The 15,740-nt window shown below is 38.6% G+C and overlaps 1 protein-coding gene across 2 annotated transcripts in view; it reads right to left on the bottom strand.

Annotated features, from left to right (window-relative positions):
• PRIM2 (DNA primase subunit 2) overlaps nucleotides 1–15,388 on the bottom strand; it is a 323,635-nt gene extending 308,247 nt beyond the window's left edge. For both annotated transcript variants that reach the window (XR_008480687.2, XM_002746677.5), the window contains exons 1-5: nucleotides 15,317–15,388; nucleotides 14,417–14,579; nucleotides 12,165–12,268; nucleotides 8,443–8,522; nucleotides 6,359–6,479 (exon numbers count right to left, since the gene is read on the bottom strand). Coding sequence is in view for 1 of the 2 variants with exons in the window: in XM_002746677.5 (XP_002746723.1) it covers nucleotides 6,359–6,479; nucleotides 8,443–8,522; nucleotides 12,165–12,268; nucleotides 14,417–14,570 (459 nt within the window). In the remaining variant the exon portion in view is untranslated. The remainder of the gene's footprint in view (nucleotides 1–6,358; nucleotides 6,480–8,442; nucleotides 8,523–12,164; nucleotides 12,269–14,416; nucleotides 14,580–15,316) is intronic.
• Between the last annotated feature and the right edge of the window lie 352 nt (nucleotides 15,389–15,740).

Here is a 15,740-nt window from a genome sequence, read left to right as displayed (position 1 = left end):
AAGTTTAGGAAATTCAAAAATGGGCAAATTAAACACTTCTAATCAATGTGTCAAAGAAAAAATAATATTTTAAATATATGAAAAAGAAAACAGCATACAAATACTCATGGATTGCATCTAAAGCAGTGCTCACAGGAAAATTTATAGTTATCCATATTTAAAAAAAAAAATCTCAGATCAATACCCTAAACTCCTACCTTAAACTGGAAGTAAAAGAGCACCAAACCAAAGCAAGCAGAAAGAAGGAAATAATAGACTGTAGTGGAAACTACTTAAACAGAGTCTAGAGAATAACACAGAAAAATCAATGAAACCAAAAGTTGGTTCTTTGCAAAAATCCAGTAACCCTGGCAAACCTCTACCCAGATGGCAAAAAAAAAAAAAAAGAGAGAAGACTCTAATAGTTAAAATCAGAAGGAAAGAGAAATCATCATCACCAACTCTTTCATTTTCTTTAAGAAATAAAAAGGATAAAACTCTGAATAACTGTATGAATAATTAGATAACCTAGATAAAGTGAACAAATTCCAAAAAAGACAAATCACTAAAACTGACTCAAAAAGTAATATAAAAATTTAAATAGATTCATAAGTAAAGAGAATGAATTGGTAATTTTAATGACCCACAAAGAGAAGCCCAGGCCCAGATGAATTCCCTGGTAAATTCTACCAAACATTTAAAAAAGAATTAACAGCAATCCTTCACGAACTTCTCCAAAAAACAGATGAGGAGAAAACATTTCCCAACTCATTCCATGAGGCCAGTATGATCCTAATACCAAAACCAGATATAGAATATCACAAGAAAACTACAGACCAATACCCCTAATCAATATAAATGCAAAAATCCTCAACAAAATACTAGCAAACCAAACCAAGCAGCATATTACAAAGACTACATAACATGACAAAGGGGCATTTATTCCAGGATTGCAAGGTTGGTGTGACATCCAAAAATCAATTAATGTAACACACCACATTAATAAAGGACAGAAATCATATGATCATCTCAACTGGTGTAGGAAAAGCACTGACAAAATACAACATCCTTTCTTAGTGAAAATATTCAACTAGAATTAGAAGAAAATTTCCTCAATCTGATAAAGGGCATCTATAAAAAAAAAACTCACAGCTAATACCATGCAACATAGTGAAAGACTAAATGCTTCCCCTGAGATCATGATGACTGCTATTGCCAATTCTATTCAACACTGTACTAGATATTCTAGCTGGGCAACGGGGCAAAAATAAAGAAACAAAAAGCATCCTGATTAGAAAGTAAGGAGTCAGAATATCTCTGGAGAATAATCTCATAATGAATCCACCATAAAACTGTTAGAATTAGAAAAAAATTTGGGCGAGGTTGCAGGATATAAGATCAATATACAAAAATCATCTGGATTTTTATGTACTAGCAATGAACATTGCAAAATGAAACATAGAAAACAACTCCACTTTCAATACCATTGAAGAATAAAATATTTAGGTATAAATTTAACAAAAAATTACAAGACATTGTTGAAAAAAAATTAAAGAAAATCTAACTAAATAGACATCCCATGTTTGTGGATTGGAAGACTTAATATCATTACAAAAAGAATACCTCCCAAACTGAACTACATATTCATTGTAAGCCCAGTGAGAATCCTAGCTAGGTTCTTGATAGAAATTCACAAGTTGATTCCAAAATTCATTAAAAAATGCAAGGAACCCAGAGTAGCCAAAACAATCTTAAAAAAAGAACAAAGCTGGAGAAGTCATACTTCTCAATTTTAAATCTTAAAAACAAAGAACAGTAACTAATAATCAAGACCATATAGTACTGACATAAGGAAAGACAGACAGGTCATTGGAATAAAATTAAGAGTACTGAAACAAATGTTTACATTGACAGTTGCATTAGTCCATTCTCATGCTGCTATAAAGAACTGTCTGAGATTGGGTCATTTATAAAGGAATGAGGTATAATCAACTCACAGTTCCGCATGTCGGGGGAAGCCTCAGGAACATACAGTCATAGTGGATAGCACCTCTACACAGGGTGACAGGGGAGAGAATGAGAACCAAGCAAAGGAGGAAGCCCCTTATAAAACTATCAGATCTCGTGAGAACTTACTCACTATCATGAAAATAGGATGAGGGAGACTGACCCCATGATTCCATTACCTCCCACCAAGTCCCTCCCATGATACATGGGGATTATAGGAACTACAATTCAAGATGAGATTTGGGTGGGGACACAGCCAACCCATATCAACAGTCAACTGACTTGACAAGCGTGCCAAAACAATTCAGTGAGGAAAGAATGGTCATTTTAACAAATGATGCTGGAATAACTAGTTATCTACATGCGAAAGAATGAAGTTGGACTCCTACTTCACACTATGTATAGAAATTAATTCAAAATGAACCACAGATATAAATGTAAGAGCTAAAACTACAAAATACAGAAAAAATTGTAGGAGTAAATCTTTATGACCTTGCATTAGGCAACGCCTTCTTAGACTCAACAGCAAAAGCACAAGTGACAAGAAAAAAAGATAAATTAGACTTTAAAAAAAAAAAAACCTTTCTGTTTCAAACAATATCATCAAGAAAATGAAATGACAACCTACAGAATGGGGGAAAATATTTGCAAATTATGTATCTGATAATGAACTTGTATCTAGAATATGTAAAGAACTCAACACTCAGTAATAAAAAGACAAATAAATCAACTAAAAATCAGGCAAAGGATCTGCACAGACATCTCTCCACAGATGATAGAAAAATTACCAATAAGCACATTAAAAAATGTTCAGCTTCATTAGAAATGCAAATCAAAATCACAATTACATACCACTTCATACCCACTATGATGACTATATTTTTTAAAAAGGTAACGACTTTTGGTGAGGATATGGAGAAAATGGAACCCTCATCCACTGCTGGTAAGGTATATAATGATATAGCCACTTTGGAAAACATTTTGATAGCTCCTCAAAAGTTTAAAAACCGAATCACCCAAGGACCTAGAAATTCCACTCCTAGGTATACACCTGAGAGAAAGGAAAAGATATTCACACAAAAACCTGGACACAAATATTCACTGTAACATTATTCATAAAAGTCAAAATGTGGAAACAATCCAAATGTCCATCAGATGCTGAACAGGCAAAATGTTATTTGACAAGTAAAAAATTAAGTACTGATATATTCTACAGTATAGATGAAACTCAAAAATATTATGCTAAGTAAAAGAAGCCAATCACAAAAGACCGCATATTGTATGACTCCATTTAAATGAAATGTTCAGAATAGACAAGTCCAGATACAGAAAGCAGGTTAGTGGCTGCCAAGAGTTGAGAGAGGAAGAATAGGAAGTGATCATAAATGAGTATGAGGTTTCATTTTTAGGCTGATGAAAATGTCCTAAAATTATATGGCGGTGTTGGTTATACAATCTGTAATTACACTAAAAACTAATGAATTATATGTTGCAAAAAAAAAGTGCATGTCAAGATCTGTGAATTCTAGCTCAATAAATCTATTATCAAAAAAACTACATGTGGCTGGGTGCTGTGCCTGTAATCCCAGCACTTTGAGAGGCCGAAGTGGGTGGATCACAAGGTCAGGAGTTTGAGGCCAGCATGGCCAACGTGGTTAAACCCTGTCTCTACTAAAGATATAAAAAATTAGCCAGGCTGGTGGTGCACACCTATAATCCCAGCTACTCAGGAGGCTGAGACAGGAGAATCGCTTGAACCTGGCAGGTGGAGGTTGCAGTGAGCTGAGATTGCACCATTGCACTTCAGCCTGGGCGACAGAGTAAGTCTCCATTTCAAAAACCAAACAAACAAATAAAAAAACAATGAACAGGGGTCTCCAACTCTCAAGCCACAATACCAGTACCAGTTGATGGTCTGCTAGGAACTGGGCTGCACAGGAGGTGAGCAGCGTGAGCATTATCATCTGAACTCCATTTCCTGTCAGATAAGTAGAGGCATTAAATTCTTATAGGAGTGCGAATCCTACTGTGAACTGCACATGTGAGGTATCTAAGATGTGCACTCCTTATAAGAATCTAATGCCTGAGACGGAACAGTTCATCCCAAAACCATCCACAACCCTCCCCATCCCCCCACCTCAGTCAGTGGAAAAACTGTCTTCCATGAAATGAGTCCCTGGTGCCAAAAAGGTTGGAGACAGCTGCTCTAGAATAAATAACAGACCTTCTCAAAGACACTTCTCTCCATGACCTACTAAAAATCAGCAATGCCAACAAAAGCAAAAAATAAACTATTTCTAATATGAAAAGATAAATTAACTATAATTGATAATTGCAATAATGGACTTCGCCAAGGATCAAAGTCAAAAGCAAAATGGAAGATCCAGTGGGTTTAGTTCAGATGGTACCATGCATGACTTATGTCTATGTAAAGGTAGATGTGACTTAGAAACCTAATGAAGTGCCAGGTGCGGTGGCTCATGCCTGTAATCCCAGCACTGGGAGGCTGAAGTGGGTGGATCACCTGAGGTGAGGAGTTTGAGACTACCCTGACCAAGATGGTGAAACCTCATATCTACTAAAAATATAAAAATCAGCTGGATGTGATAGCGGGTGCCTGTAATCCCAGCTACTTGGGAGGTTGGGGCAGGAGAATCACTAGAACCCAGGAGAGGGAGGCTGCAATGGCGAGATCATGCCATTGCATTCCAGCCTGGTAGACAGAGTGAGACTCCATCTCAAAAAAAGAAAAAAAAAAGAAGGAAACCTCATGAAGTAAAGAAACTATAGGAAGTGCTTCCCTAAGGCAGCAAATCACACTGCCATGTCTGTACCTACACAAGTCTTGCATGTTCTTCACATGTACCCCAAAACCGAAAATGCAATTAAAAAAAAGAAAGAAAGTGTCTTCCTAGCATATATTCAACACTAAACATCTATGAAATGTTTGTTCACTTTCCTTTGGTTTCTTTTCTCTAACTCATATACTCCATAGTGTTCCTTGCTACAGTGACTATGTCTTCTACTTGCCACACAGGATAATATCTTTCACCTATTGCAACTTCCACTCTTTTATTTGGCTTCAAGCCACACATTCCAACAACAAAATAGAGTCTCAACCAGTCCTACTACCACCTGACTGCTCTAAAACTTCCAGAGCAGAATTTTTCTACATTTTCATTGCGGCATATATCTACCTAAAAGACATAAATTCTACATCAGGCGCAGTGGCTCACGCCTGTAATCCCAGCACTTTGGGAGGCCAAGGCGGTGGGATCACCTGAGTTCAGGGGTTCAAGACCAGCCTGGCCAACACGGTGAAACCCTGTCTCTACCAAAAATACAAAAATTAGCCGGGCATGGTGGTATGCGCCTGTAGTCCCAGCTACTCAGGAGGCTAGAATAGGAGAATTGCTTGAACCGGGAAGGCAGAGGTTGCAGTGAGCTGAGATTGCACCACTGCACGCCAGCCTGAGCGACAGAGCGAGACTCCACAAAAAAAAAAAAAAAAAAGAATTCTATTTCCAATACTTATCCCTGTTAAATGAGTCCCAAAGATCTCTTCTTCTTTATATAATTACAATATGTAAATCATTCAGATTTATCTGCAAAGTTATTTTTTAAAACTATTCAGACAGATCTTACTGACAACCAACTTTTTGTTTATTAGTTTTTGATTTTTTGTTTTTTTGACACAGTCTCACTCTATTGCCCAGACTAGAGTGCAATGACGCGATCTCAGCGCATCACAACCTCCACCTCCTGGTTCAAATAATTTTCATGCCTCAGCCTCCTGAGTATCTGGGATTACAGGTGCGCAACACCATGCCTGGCTAATTTTTTGTATTTTTTATAGAGTTGGGGTTTCACCATGTTGGCCAGGAAGGTCTCGAACTCCTGACTTCAAGTGATCTGCCCACCACAGCCTCCCAAAGTGCTGGGATTATAGGCATGAGGAACTGCACCCTATCTGACAGCTGACTTTTAAATAAAGTATTACCTCCTCTAAATTTCACTACTATAAATAAATAACCATCACTTATCTTTATTCTTTAATACATTATTAGCTTTAAAATTTTGGCCTACAGAATTTTGGTTAAAGATGAACCTTTATAAAGTAAACCTTCGGGTGCTTTAATAAAGCACATATTTAACAGAACAACTAAATGTAAGACTTTGTTATTAAGGAGCCCCTTTTCTTCTAGTCATAGAGAAGGACAGATACATTGTTCTACAAAGCTATTAGCTACTCTTTCAGGCATGTACTTAGAGAATGTAAAGAGAATACACCACACATTAGTACCAGCACTTAAGACAGAAGGGAAAAATGAATGGTGAGAACAATTAGAAATGAGTACAAAAATTTACTTACAGCCTCAAACTGCAAATGGCTATCCTTTAAGAAATCTTGAATTTTATCCTTGGGTAAAATACCAAATCTAAATCGAAGGAGATCCATTTCTTGTTGAATGAACCAGCGTCTAAGATCTTCACTGAAATGAAGACAGAGAAACTATAGTACAAACTAAAAATCCAGTGACTATTAAATCTAAGAAATGTTTATAAAACAATATTCAAACATGAGCAAGATGCCAACAAACAGCAGTTAAAAACATGCAGTCCTCTATCATGGTAAGAATATGAATACCACATATCAGAATCTTCTAGGGATGTGTTGGGTACAAGGTAGAGGGGGTGTTAAAAATTAAAATGATTAAATACAGAATGCTTTGAGCTAGCTGCATTATTATTAAATAACATAAAATGCATTATTAAATAACATACATGCATTTAATGTAACTGCAAAATATACATTTTTTATTAGAAAATACAGGCTAGGTATGGTGGCTCACACCTGTAATCCTAGCATTTTGGGAGGTCAAGGCAGGCACATAGCTTGAGCCCAGGAGTTTGAGACCAGCCTGGGCAACTTGGTAAAACCACGTATCTACAAAAAACAAAAAAATTAGCCAGGTATGGTGGTATCTGCCTATAGTTCCAGCTTCTCAGGAGGCTAAGGTGGGAGGATCACCTGAGCCCAGGGAGGTCGAGGCTGCAGTGAGCCAAGATCACATCACTGTACTCCAGCCTGGGCAATGGCATGAGGATCTAATTAAAAAGAGAGAGAGAGAGAGAGAGAAAAGAAAATGGGTAAACTGGGCACTCCTTTGGCTTGAGGTGGCTTTATAAATGCGAAACAAAAGCAACCAAATTTTTTAAGGTAACTTTGATCAGATTAACATTGCAAAGGAAACTTTGCTTACAGCTTTACAATTTTTTTTTTTTTTTTGAGACAGAGTTTCGCTCTCCTTACCCAGGCTAGATTGCAATGGCGCGATCTCGGCTCACTGCAACCTCCGCCTCCTGGGTTCAGGCAATTCTCCTGCCTCAGCCTCCTGAGTAGCTGGGATTACAGGAATGCGCCACCATGGACAGCTAATTTTTTGCATTTTTAATAGAGACGGGGTTTCACCATGTTGACAAGAATGGTCTCGATCTCTTGACCTCGTGATCCACCCGCCTCGGCCTCCCACAGTGCTGGGATTACAGGCGTGAGCCACTGCGCCTGACCTACAGCTTTACGATTTATAATTTCACAAAATTTAATACGCACATGTACATGACAATATTTAAAACCAATCAAATGTTCTAGGGTATTACTGCTATATAATAAAATAATTACCCTACTGGATGCAAAATATGATTTCATACTTTTTGGGGATTTTCAATTTTTTTAGGAGATTGTCAGCAATTAATTTATTATATAAATTTCACAAACTTCATTTGCTTTTTTTACAGAAGAAAAACTCTAGAACCAAAAGTGGCAAGTAATTTCTCAATTATCATCTTTGAATAGTAAGCAACTCAAGAGTCTCACGTGACAAGCCCATTAAAAAAAAAAGATAGCCATAACTAAATTATGTGGCCAAAATTAACATGTCGGGGGGAAAACAAGTTCAAAAAAAAAAAGAAAGTAACTCTTTCTACCTCTGGGTGGCACTATTACCTTAAAAGAAACCAACTACCAAACAAAAATGCCTTGGATTTACAAAGCCCACAGAGCTCAAATTCCAAAAACCTATATCAAATTCAAGTGTGGGTTTAATTTTTTCTTATAAATATTATCATTTTATTGCAGGAAAATGATATCATTTTATATCATCAAAAGTCCTTCTTCCTAATAAAAGCCTTTCCAGTTTAAAATCTCAAATGAAGTGTCTCTCTCACAAACTTAAGAAGTGTTTCATCAGGCAAACTTTTGCAAGAATTTTTTCCAATATTTTTAAGCAAATAATATGTTCCAAACAATTTACTGTAACAGTGTTCAACCCATGATCAACTAGTTCCTGATGTTATTTCAGGGTTTTCCTATGTTCAGCACAACACATCATACCACATACCAATTTATAACCCAAGACACCAGATTTGACTGTGAGAACATAATCATATACTCACGACTGGCAATAGGCAAGGCGCAAAATAAAATGAGAAATATGATCTCTTCTTCGTGGTTCGTATTCATCTTCTAAGTTTTCCTTAAAAATAATGACACATGAGTAAAATAAATACATTGGAATGGTAAGAGGTATAACGAAATACTAAGCCAGCCTAAGCCAATGGTAAAGTGAGTTTCAAAAACATTTCTTTTTTTTTAGAGAAGGGGTCTCTATCACCCAAACTGGAGGGTAATGGTCAATCACAGCTCACTATAACGTCAAACTCCTGGGCTCAAGTGATGCTCCAGACTCAACCTCCCAAGTAGCTGGGACTACAAGCAACACCCACCTCATCCTGCTAATTTTTTATCTTTTGTACAAATGGGGTCTCAATATGTTCCCAAGACTGGTTACAACTCCTGGTCTCAGGCAATCCTCCCACCTTGGTCTCCCAAAGCGCTAGAATTACAGGCATGAACCACCACACCCAGTCCCAAAATATTTTTTTTTTAAGTTCTGGAATACATGTGCAGAAAGTACAGGTTTGTTACATAGGTATATATGTGACATAGTGGTTTGCTGCACCTATCAACCCATCATCTAGGTGTTAAGCCCCACATGCATTAGGTATTTGTCCTAATGCTCTCCCTCCTGTTGCCCTCCACCGGCTGACAGGCTCCACTGTGTGGTGTTCCCCTCCCTGTGTCCATCTGTTGTCACTGCCAAAACATATTTTAATATGCTTTTCAGGGTAATTATCATTTTACTTCAGTTACCAATCAGATGAAACTGAGAGGTAAACTAATCTCAACAAAACTCCTTAGGTTTGGACCCCACTATTTTCTTCCCACCAACCCTCTCTTTTAATTTTCTTCTTAACCAGCCTATACGCACAGAGCTCTCCACTTCAACAACTTCTTGCACCAACCTCAACTTCTTTCATTTCAACCATTTGGTAAAACCTAGATTCTTACTTAATCTACAATCATGCTCTGAAGTCCTATTTCCAAAATGCTAAGAACCTCTGAAGAAAAAAAACACACACAACTATAGGAACTGGGAAATTACAATTTCACAGTCTATAAGCTCAACTAGATCCTTACCAATGCCATGGAATACTTAGTCAGGTTCAAAATAATAAGAACAAACATGTCTTGAGCACTTACTAGGTACCACTCAATGTCCTTAGCATTTTTTAAGGCATTAACCCATTTAATCCTTAAAAAAAAAAATACCCTACAAGTTAGGCACTACTATAATCCTATTTTAAAGATAAGGAAACTGAGGCACATAGAAGTTATGTAACTTGTTCAGGGTCATTAAGGTTGTCCAGAGTAAGTAGCAATATTGAGATTTGACACAAAATCACCTCCTTCCTCACTTCTCAGAAAATCTTCAGTCTTCACCAGTTGTCCTAAGATCCCCACTAGAGCACCTTTCCCTTCTCTCTGAACACATGACTTCACCTACTTTACAGAAAATAAAGACTACTAGGCAGAATCCTTCAGTACCAAGCTTCTGCATACACATGTTGTGTTGCCTTCCATCCACCTCTACAGAGCATCTCCTCTTCCCGGCATGTAAAGCTGTATTTGTCCATTTTCATGCTGCTAATAAAGACATACCCAAAAATTTATAAAGGAAAGAGGTTTAACTGACTCACAGTTCCCCAGGGCTGAGGAGGCCTCAAGAAACTTACAAACATGGCAGAAGAGGAAGCAAACATGTCCTTCTTTACATGGTGGCAGTAAGGAGAAGTGCCAAGCAAAACAAGGAAAAGCTCCTTATAAAACCATCAGATCTCATGAGAATTCACTCACTATCACAAGAACAGCAGCACAGTGGTAACTGCCTCTGTGACTCAATTACCTCCCACGGGATCCCTCCCACAACACATGGAGATTACGGGAACTACAATTCAAGATGAGATTTGAGTGGGGACACAGCCAATTCATATGAAAATCTAATTCCTGCACCTAAACCCCTCAACCCATTTGCTTGTGCCTCTTATGGACCCTGATTTATCAAATGCTTTCTCAAAGTTTTATCTTCAAGCTCTCCTCTTCCTCTTTCTATTCTAGATCTTCTGCTCAGTTTATAAACGTGTTTAAGTATCTCTTGTCATATATGTACAAATGTGTGCTTGTGTATCTTCTCTTTTCCCTAAAATAACCTCTATATTCTGCCCTATTTCTCCTCTCTTTTCAGCTACACATTTTAAAACAGTACATCTTCCATATCCACCTCTCCATCTTCCTCCTCCAACCACTGTCATTGTTCTGGTCTCTACCCCTATCTACAAGGGTCCATCCTGCTGCTAAATCCAATGGACACTGTACAATTCATCTTATGTAATCTATCTTAAGCTTCTGAAACTTGTAGTTAAAAGCACTATCACAGAAACAAAATACCCAGATTTGAATCTTTGCTCCACCATTTACCATCTTATGAGCTTGGGCAAGGTATTCAGCCTATCAATAAATAGGCTGTATCTGTAAAATAAGGATGATAATAATACCTACCTCCTAAGACGGCTATATGAATTACATACATGGGTTAATATAAATAATGCATTTAGAACAAAGTCTGGTGCATAGTAAATATACTATTAATATAAATATCTGCAGCTGTTATTCCCTATTATCATTATTTACATCATTATCATTACTGAAACTCCAGACCTCTTTGGCTTCTATGACACTACTATCCTGGTTCATCTCCTACTTCTCAGAAACCTCCTTTTCAATCTCCTTCCCAAACTCCTCCAATTCCACTTTACCTTCAATATCAGTATTCCTCATGTCCTGTCTTCCACCATCTGCTCTTCTCACTCAAATATTATTCTAGGGTGCTCTTACCTACTCCTGATGATTCCAACCGTCTGCTAAATCTATACCCCCACCAGATGTCTTCCTGTATATCCAGACCTGTATATCCAATTGTCCACTAGACATCTCCACAGGCACCTCAAATTCATGTTGAGAACTAAACTCTACATCTTCCAAGACTGAGTTCTCCTCCTGCATATCACACACCACCATCCACTACTTCTCCTAATTAGAAACCTGGGTGTCATTTGTCACTCTTCTCTCTCCATTCCCCTGGAATCAGTCACTAAAACCTTTTGATTTCACCTTCTTAATACCTCTTCAATCGGTCCCCTTCTCTCATTTAATTCAGACTCATCATTTCCAGGCTTCTAACTGGTTTCCCTCCTAACAAACATGACCCTGTCAATCTGCTGTTGGCAGTCATCTTCCCAAAATGAAAATCTGATCACATCTGTCAATATGCAACTCAAGTACTACCTCTTCTGGAAAATGTTTCCAAACCTCCCCAATTTGATCTGAGTAATTATATAGGTGTTTGGAGTTCCTGGAGCACACATCTATAAACACAGTCATTATCCTATATTGTATGGGATAGATTTGGCAATGTCTGGAAATACAGAGGGGTAGAAGCTGGAGATGCTACTGAGCACCCTACAATGCACAGGACAGTCACTGCAACAAGGCATTATTAGACCCAAAATGATGTTAGTACTGAGATTGAGAAACCCTGCCATATTATAATCATCTGACTTCATGTCAATCACCCCTAAAAGACTGAAGCACCTTCAGGCAGAGGCCATGATACATTACTCTTATAAAAGCCCAGTGCTTAATATAAGCCCTTTCCCGAGTGACACTCGATACATAAATATACAGAAACTGATGGAATTTTTTTTCCTTTTTTACTTACTCTGTAGGAAAACTTGAGCTTTCGAAGCTCATTCTCCAACTTACTCTGGTATTGCTCAGTTCCTTTCACATAGCTCACTCCAAGATTTTCAACTGATTTTAACACTAAAAAAAAGAAAAAAGGTATAAATGCAAGATAATGTCTTTCTTGTTTCTTTGTTTTTTGTTTTTTTGAGACAGAGTCCCTGTCGCCATGCTGGAGTGCAATGGCATGATCACTACAACCTCCACCTCCTGGGTTCAAGAGATTTCCCTGCCTCGGCCTCCCTAGTAGCTGGGACTACAGGCACGTACCACCATCCCCGGCTAATTTTTTTGTATTTTAGTACAGATGTGGTTTCACCATGTTGGCCAGGATGGTCTCGATCTCCCAACCTTGTGAACTGCCAGCCTTGGCCTCCCAAAGTGCTGGGATTACAGGTATGAGCCACCGCACCCAGCCTAAGATATTGTTTTAAAACTAAATCCAAGACCAAATCTATGGAGGGCAATTCCACAATTACCTATTTACAGAACATGACAAGTAATTGCCAGTTTATTTCCTGTAACTACATTATATAAACTACACATGCTTATAAGAGGAAAATGTCCATCTACATGCAAAAAATATCCATGTCCCACAGCATAATCTAATACCAGGGATTCTCAATAAGGGAAGAGGATGGATGGTGAATAATCATTCCTATACGGAGCCACTGTTGCTGAGGAACAGAAAAGTATATCAATATGGAAAAAAAAAAATTCTAAGCACTCCTTGTTTGCATCCTTCATATGTAGCTGCCTGTTCGGCAGTTGGCTTCATTTACTCAGCATAGATTCATCAGAAAAAAAGCAGCCCTTCCTTTCCCGATGAAGCCAAGGGCAGGGCACAACAGTGAAGAAGAAAGGCCATCCAATCAGCCAAATGAACCATCCTGAACAGATGCTACATATTGTTCAAAGGTTCCTAAAGCCCCTTATCAATCGTTCCTCAGATGAATTATTATCTGGAGGCATTTGTGAAGTCAAGAACTAAAAACATCTAATTGTCTCCTGAACATAAACCCATGTCCCACAGGTACCTCCTTATCATGTTATCCAAATTTAATTATCCTTCCCTCATTCCTACTCCTCTTCCTGCCATGCCCATCTCCACCAGCAGACTTTCTCTGCATCAGATCATCCAAACGGGAACTTCAGCCACTCCACACCTGCTCCCTCATTTCTCATGTCCAGTCACCAAATCCTATCAATGCCCCTCCTCAGCATCCCTTATATCTCTCCCTTCCTATCACTGCCATTGTCGCTGCTGTAGTTCACACCCTTATCATTTCACCTCAAGAGCCAAACTCAAGGGACACTTTTCAATCACCATCTTAATCCCTCTGAAGGATCTGACACTGCTAAGCTTTCTAAAACTCTTTTCTCCCTTGTCTTTATTCTTTCACTCAACACACAGGTACTGAGGAGTGCCTCCTCTCTGTATTAGCATTGCTTATCATGCTCCTCTAAGAATGATTAACAGTATCTTACCTTTCCTTCTGATTTTCCCACAAGGATATCCTGGAACATAAACTCTGAAGACAATGCTAGTGTTTCTGCTTCAGTTCATGTCTAACCCATTCTTTCCTCTAGCAACACACTGAGGATAAGTAGGCCCCCAGGACAATGGCCATATCCTTCTTACACCTCATTATTACATGATTAGCATGGCACAAAATGCCCTCTGTTATCCATACTTCTCCATCCACCCTAAACTCCTGTACTTGTAACTGTTATCTCAAATAACAAATTCTCTTTCATGCTCCAAATGTTTGCATAGGCCATTATCTCAGCTTGGAAAAACTCTTCACTTCTCTGCTGGAAAATTTCTACTCATTCTTCAAGGTCCAGATCGCATTTCAACATCTCTAAGAAGCCTTACTTAATCAGACTAAGTCAGTCACTCTCACTTCTTTGTTTCAACAGCACTACCATTAACTTCTACTAGAGCAGTTAAAATACTGATTTATGACTATTATTTTGGATGTCTGTGTCCATGTACTAGAATATAGCTTCCACAAAAAATTATGTTATTCATCTCAAAATCCCTGCCACTTAGAACACAGCGGCACTCAATAATATGCATTGTACAATAAATAATGACTGAGTTCCAAAACCTCAATAAATATTTGTTGAATGGATTGCTGAACGAAGGAATTACTTTCATTCATTATCACAAAGGGTAAGTGAGCTTCTCAAGAATATATACATTCTAGTTTAAGTATCACTTACATTTAACTCTATCAATAGCCAAGTTTTCAAATTCTATTAAAGATATGTTTTCAGAAGGCGGCTGCAAGTAAAACTGAAGGCAATGAGGGTAGGAAGCATTTCTCTGGTCACCCGCCAACCACGGCATCCTCCGCAGTTTTCCAGTAAACTCCATCTTGGTCTCCTTAGAAGGAAGCACATAAAAAGCATAAAATGATGGAAAATAAAGTTGAAAAGAAAACAACAACAACAAAAAAAAGCACAAAAATCTAATTTCACAAACACAGGGGAAAAAAATGGAGTTGAAGGCATGCACAAAACGTTAACAGTGGCAACTCCTGGATGATATCCTTCTGTATTTTCCAGATTTTCTACAATACACCTATAATAATTTTGTAATGGGGGTGGAAGAAGTGCTAGAGGAGATGCAGGTGGTGAACCTAATTTTCATCAACATGAAAGTCAGGTGATGCCTGCTCATTATAGGCCTGTGTGTCACTTTGGGATCACAAGAGTTAAAATAAAGTTTTAGTGGTCTGCAATTCTGAGCTCAAGAGGAAACTGCCGTAGGTTCTGGCTAAATGAGGTTCTTATTTGATGGACTGGGTCCAGTTACTTCCTATGACTTTGGGAAACAACAACGGTCTTTCAGAACTCCTTTTAGGGAGCATCCACAAGTGCCTTATAAAAATTCCATCCCCAACCCCCCGCGCCACTCCACGGGCAAACCTATCTCCCCTCAACTCCTCTCTGGCACCTAGGTGCCTGCCCCAACCAACCAACCAATATCCAATACTCCGAACCCGCCAAGTCTGTCCTGCTCCTGCTGCCTGCAAAGTGATGGATTTCTCCTTTCTCTCGACTTGCAAGCCTCAACAATAAGATTGCTCTCTGTCCTAAATTCGCGGGAGTTTCCCTTACCTGCAAGAATTCAATCTCCGGAAAACACAAACTCTGACAGCCACTGTTCCCGGGTGGCGGGAGAGTTCATATGAAACCGGAGGCGGAAGTGACTAGCGCAGAAGGCCCGCCCTCCCCCACTTCCCGTTGGCGGATTGGAGGGGGTTGGGCCTTGGGCTTTGCGCATGCTCAGTGAAGCGCGTCTGGGAATTCAATGTGTTTCATCCACTTTGCCAGCTTTAAAATTTTTGGATATCAGTGTTTTGGGGATTTTTTTTTTAGATGTACTTCCTGTATGTGGAGTCAGCCGCTTTTAACGGTTGAAACTAGGATGCTGAATGCTAGCCAGCGAGGAAAATTCGCATATGCCGAAAATTAAACCAATATAACTTCGTTTGGAGACACCAAACAAACACTCCGTAAAATGAGGAAAATATGGCGCTTT

The sequence above is a fragment of the Callithrix jacchus genome, chromosome 4 (assembly GCF_049354715.1).
Source record: "Callithrix jacchus isolate 240 chromosome 4, calJac240_pri, whole genome shotgun sequence".
NCBI lineage: Eukaryota > Metazoa > Chordata > Mammalia > Primates > Cebidae > Callithrix > Callithrix jacchus.
Note: the sequence above shows the minus strand (reverse complement) of the source record. Positions and strands in the feature narration are given on the sequence as shown.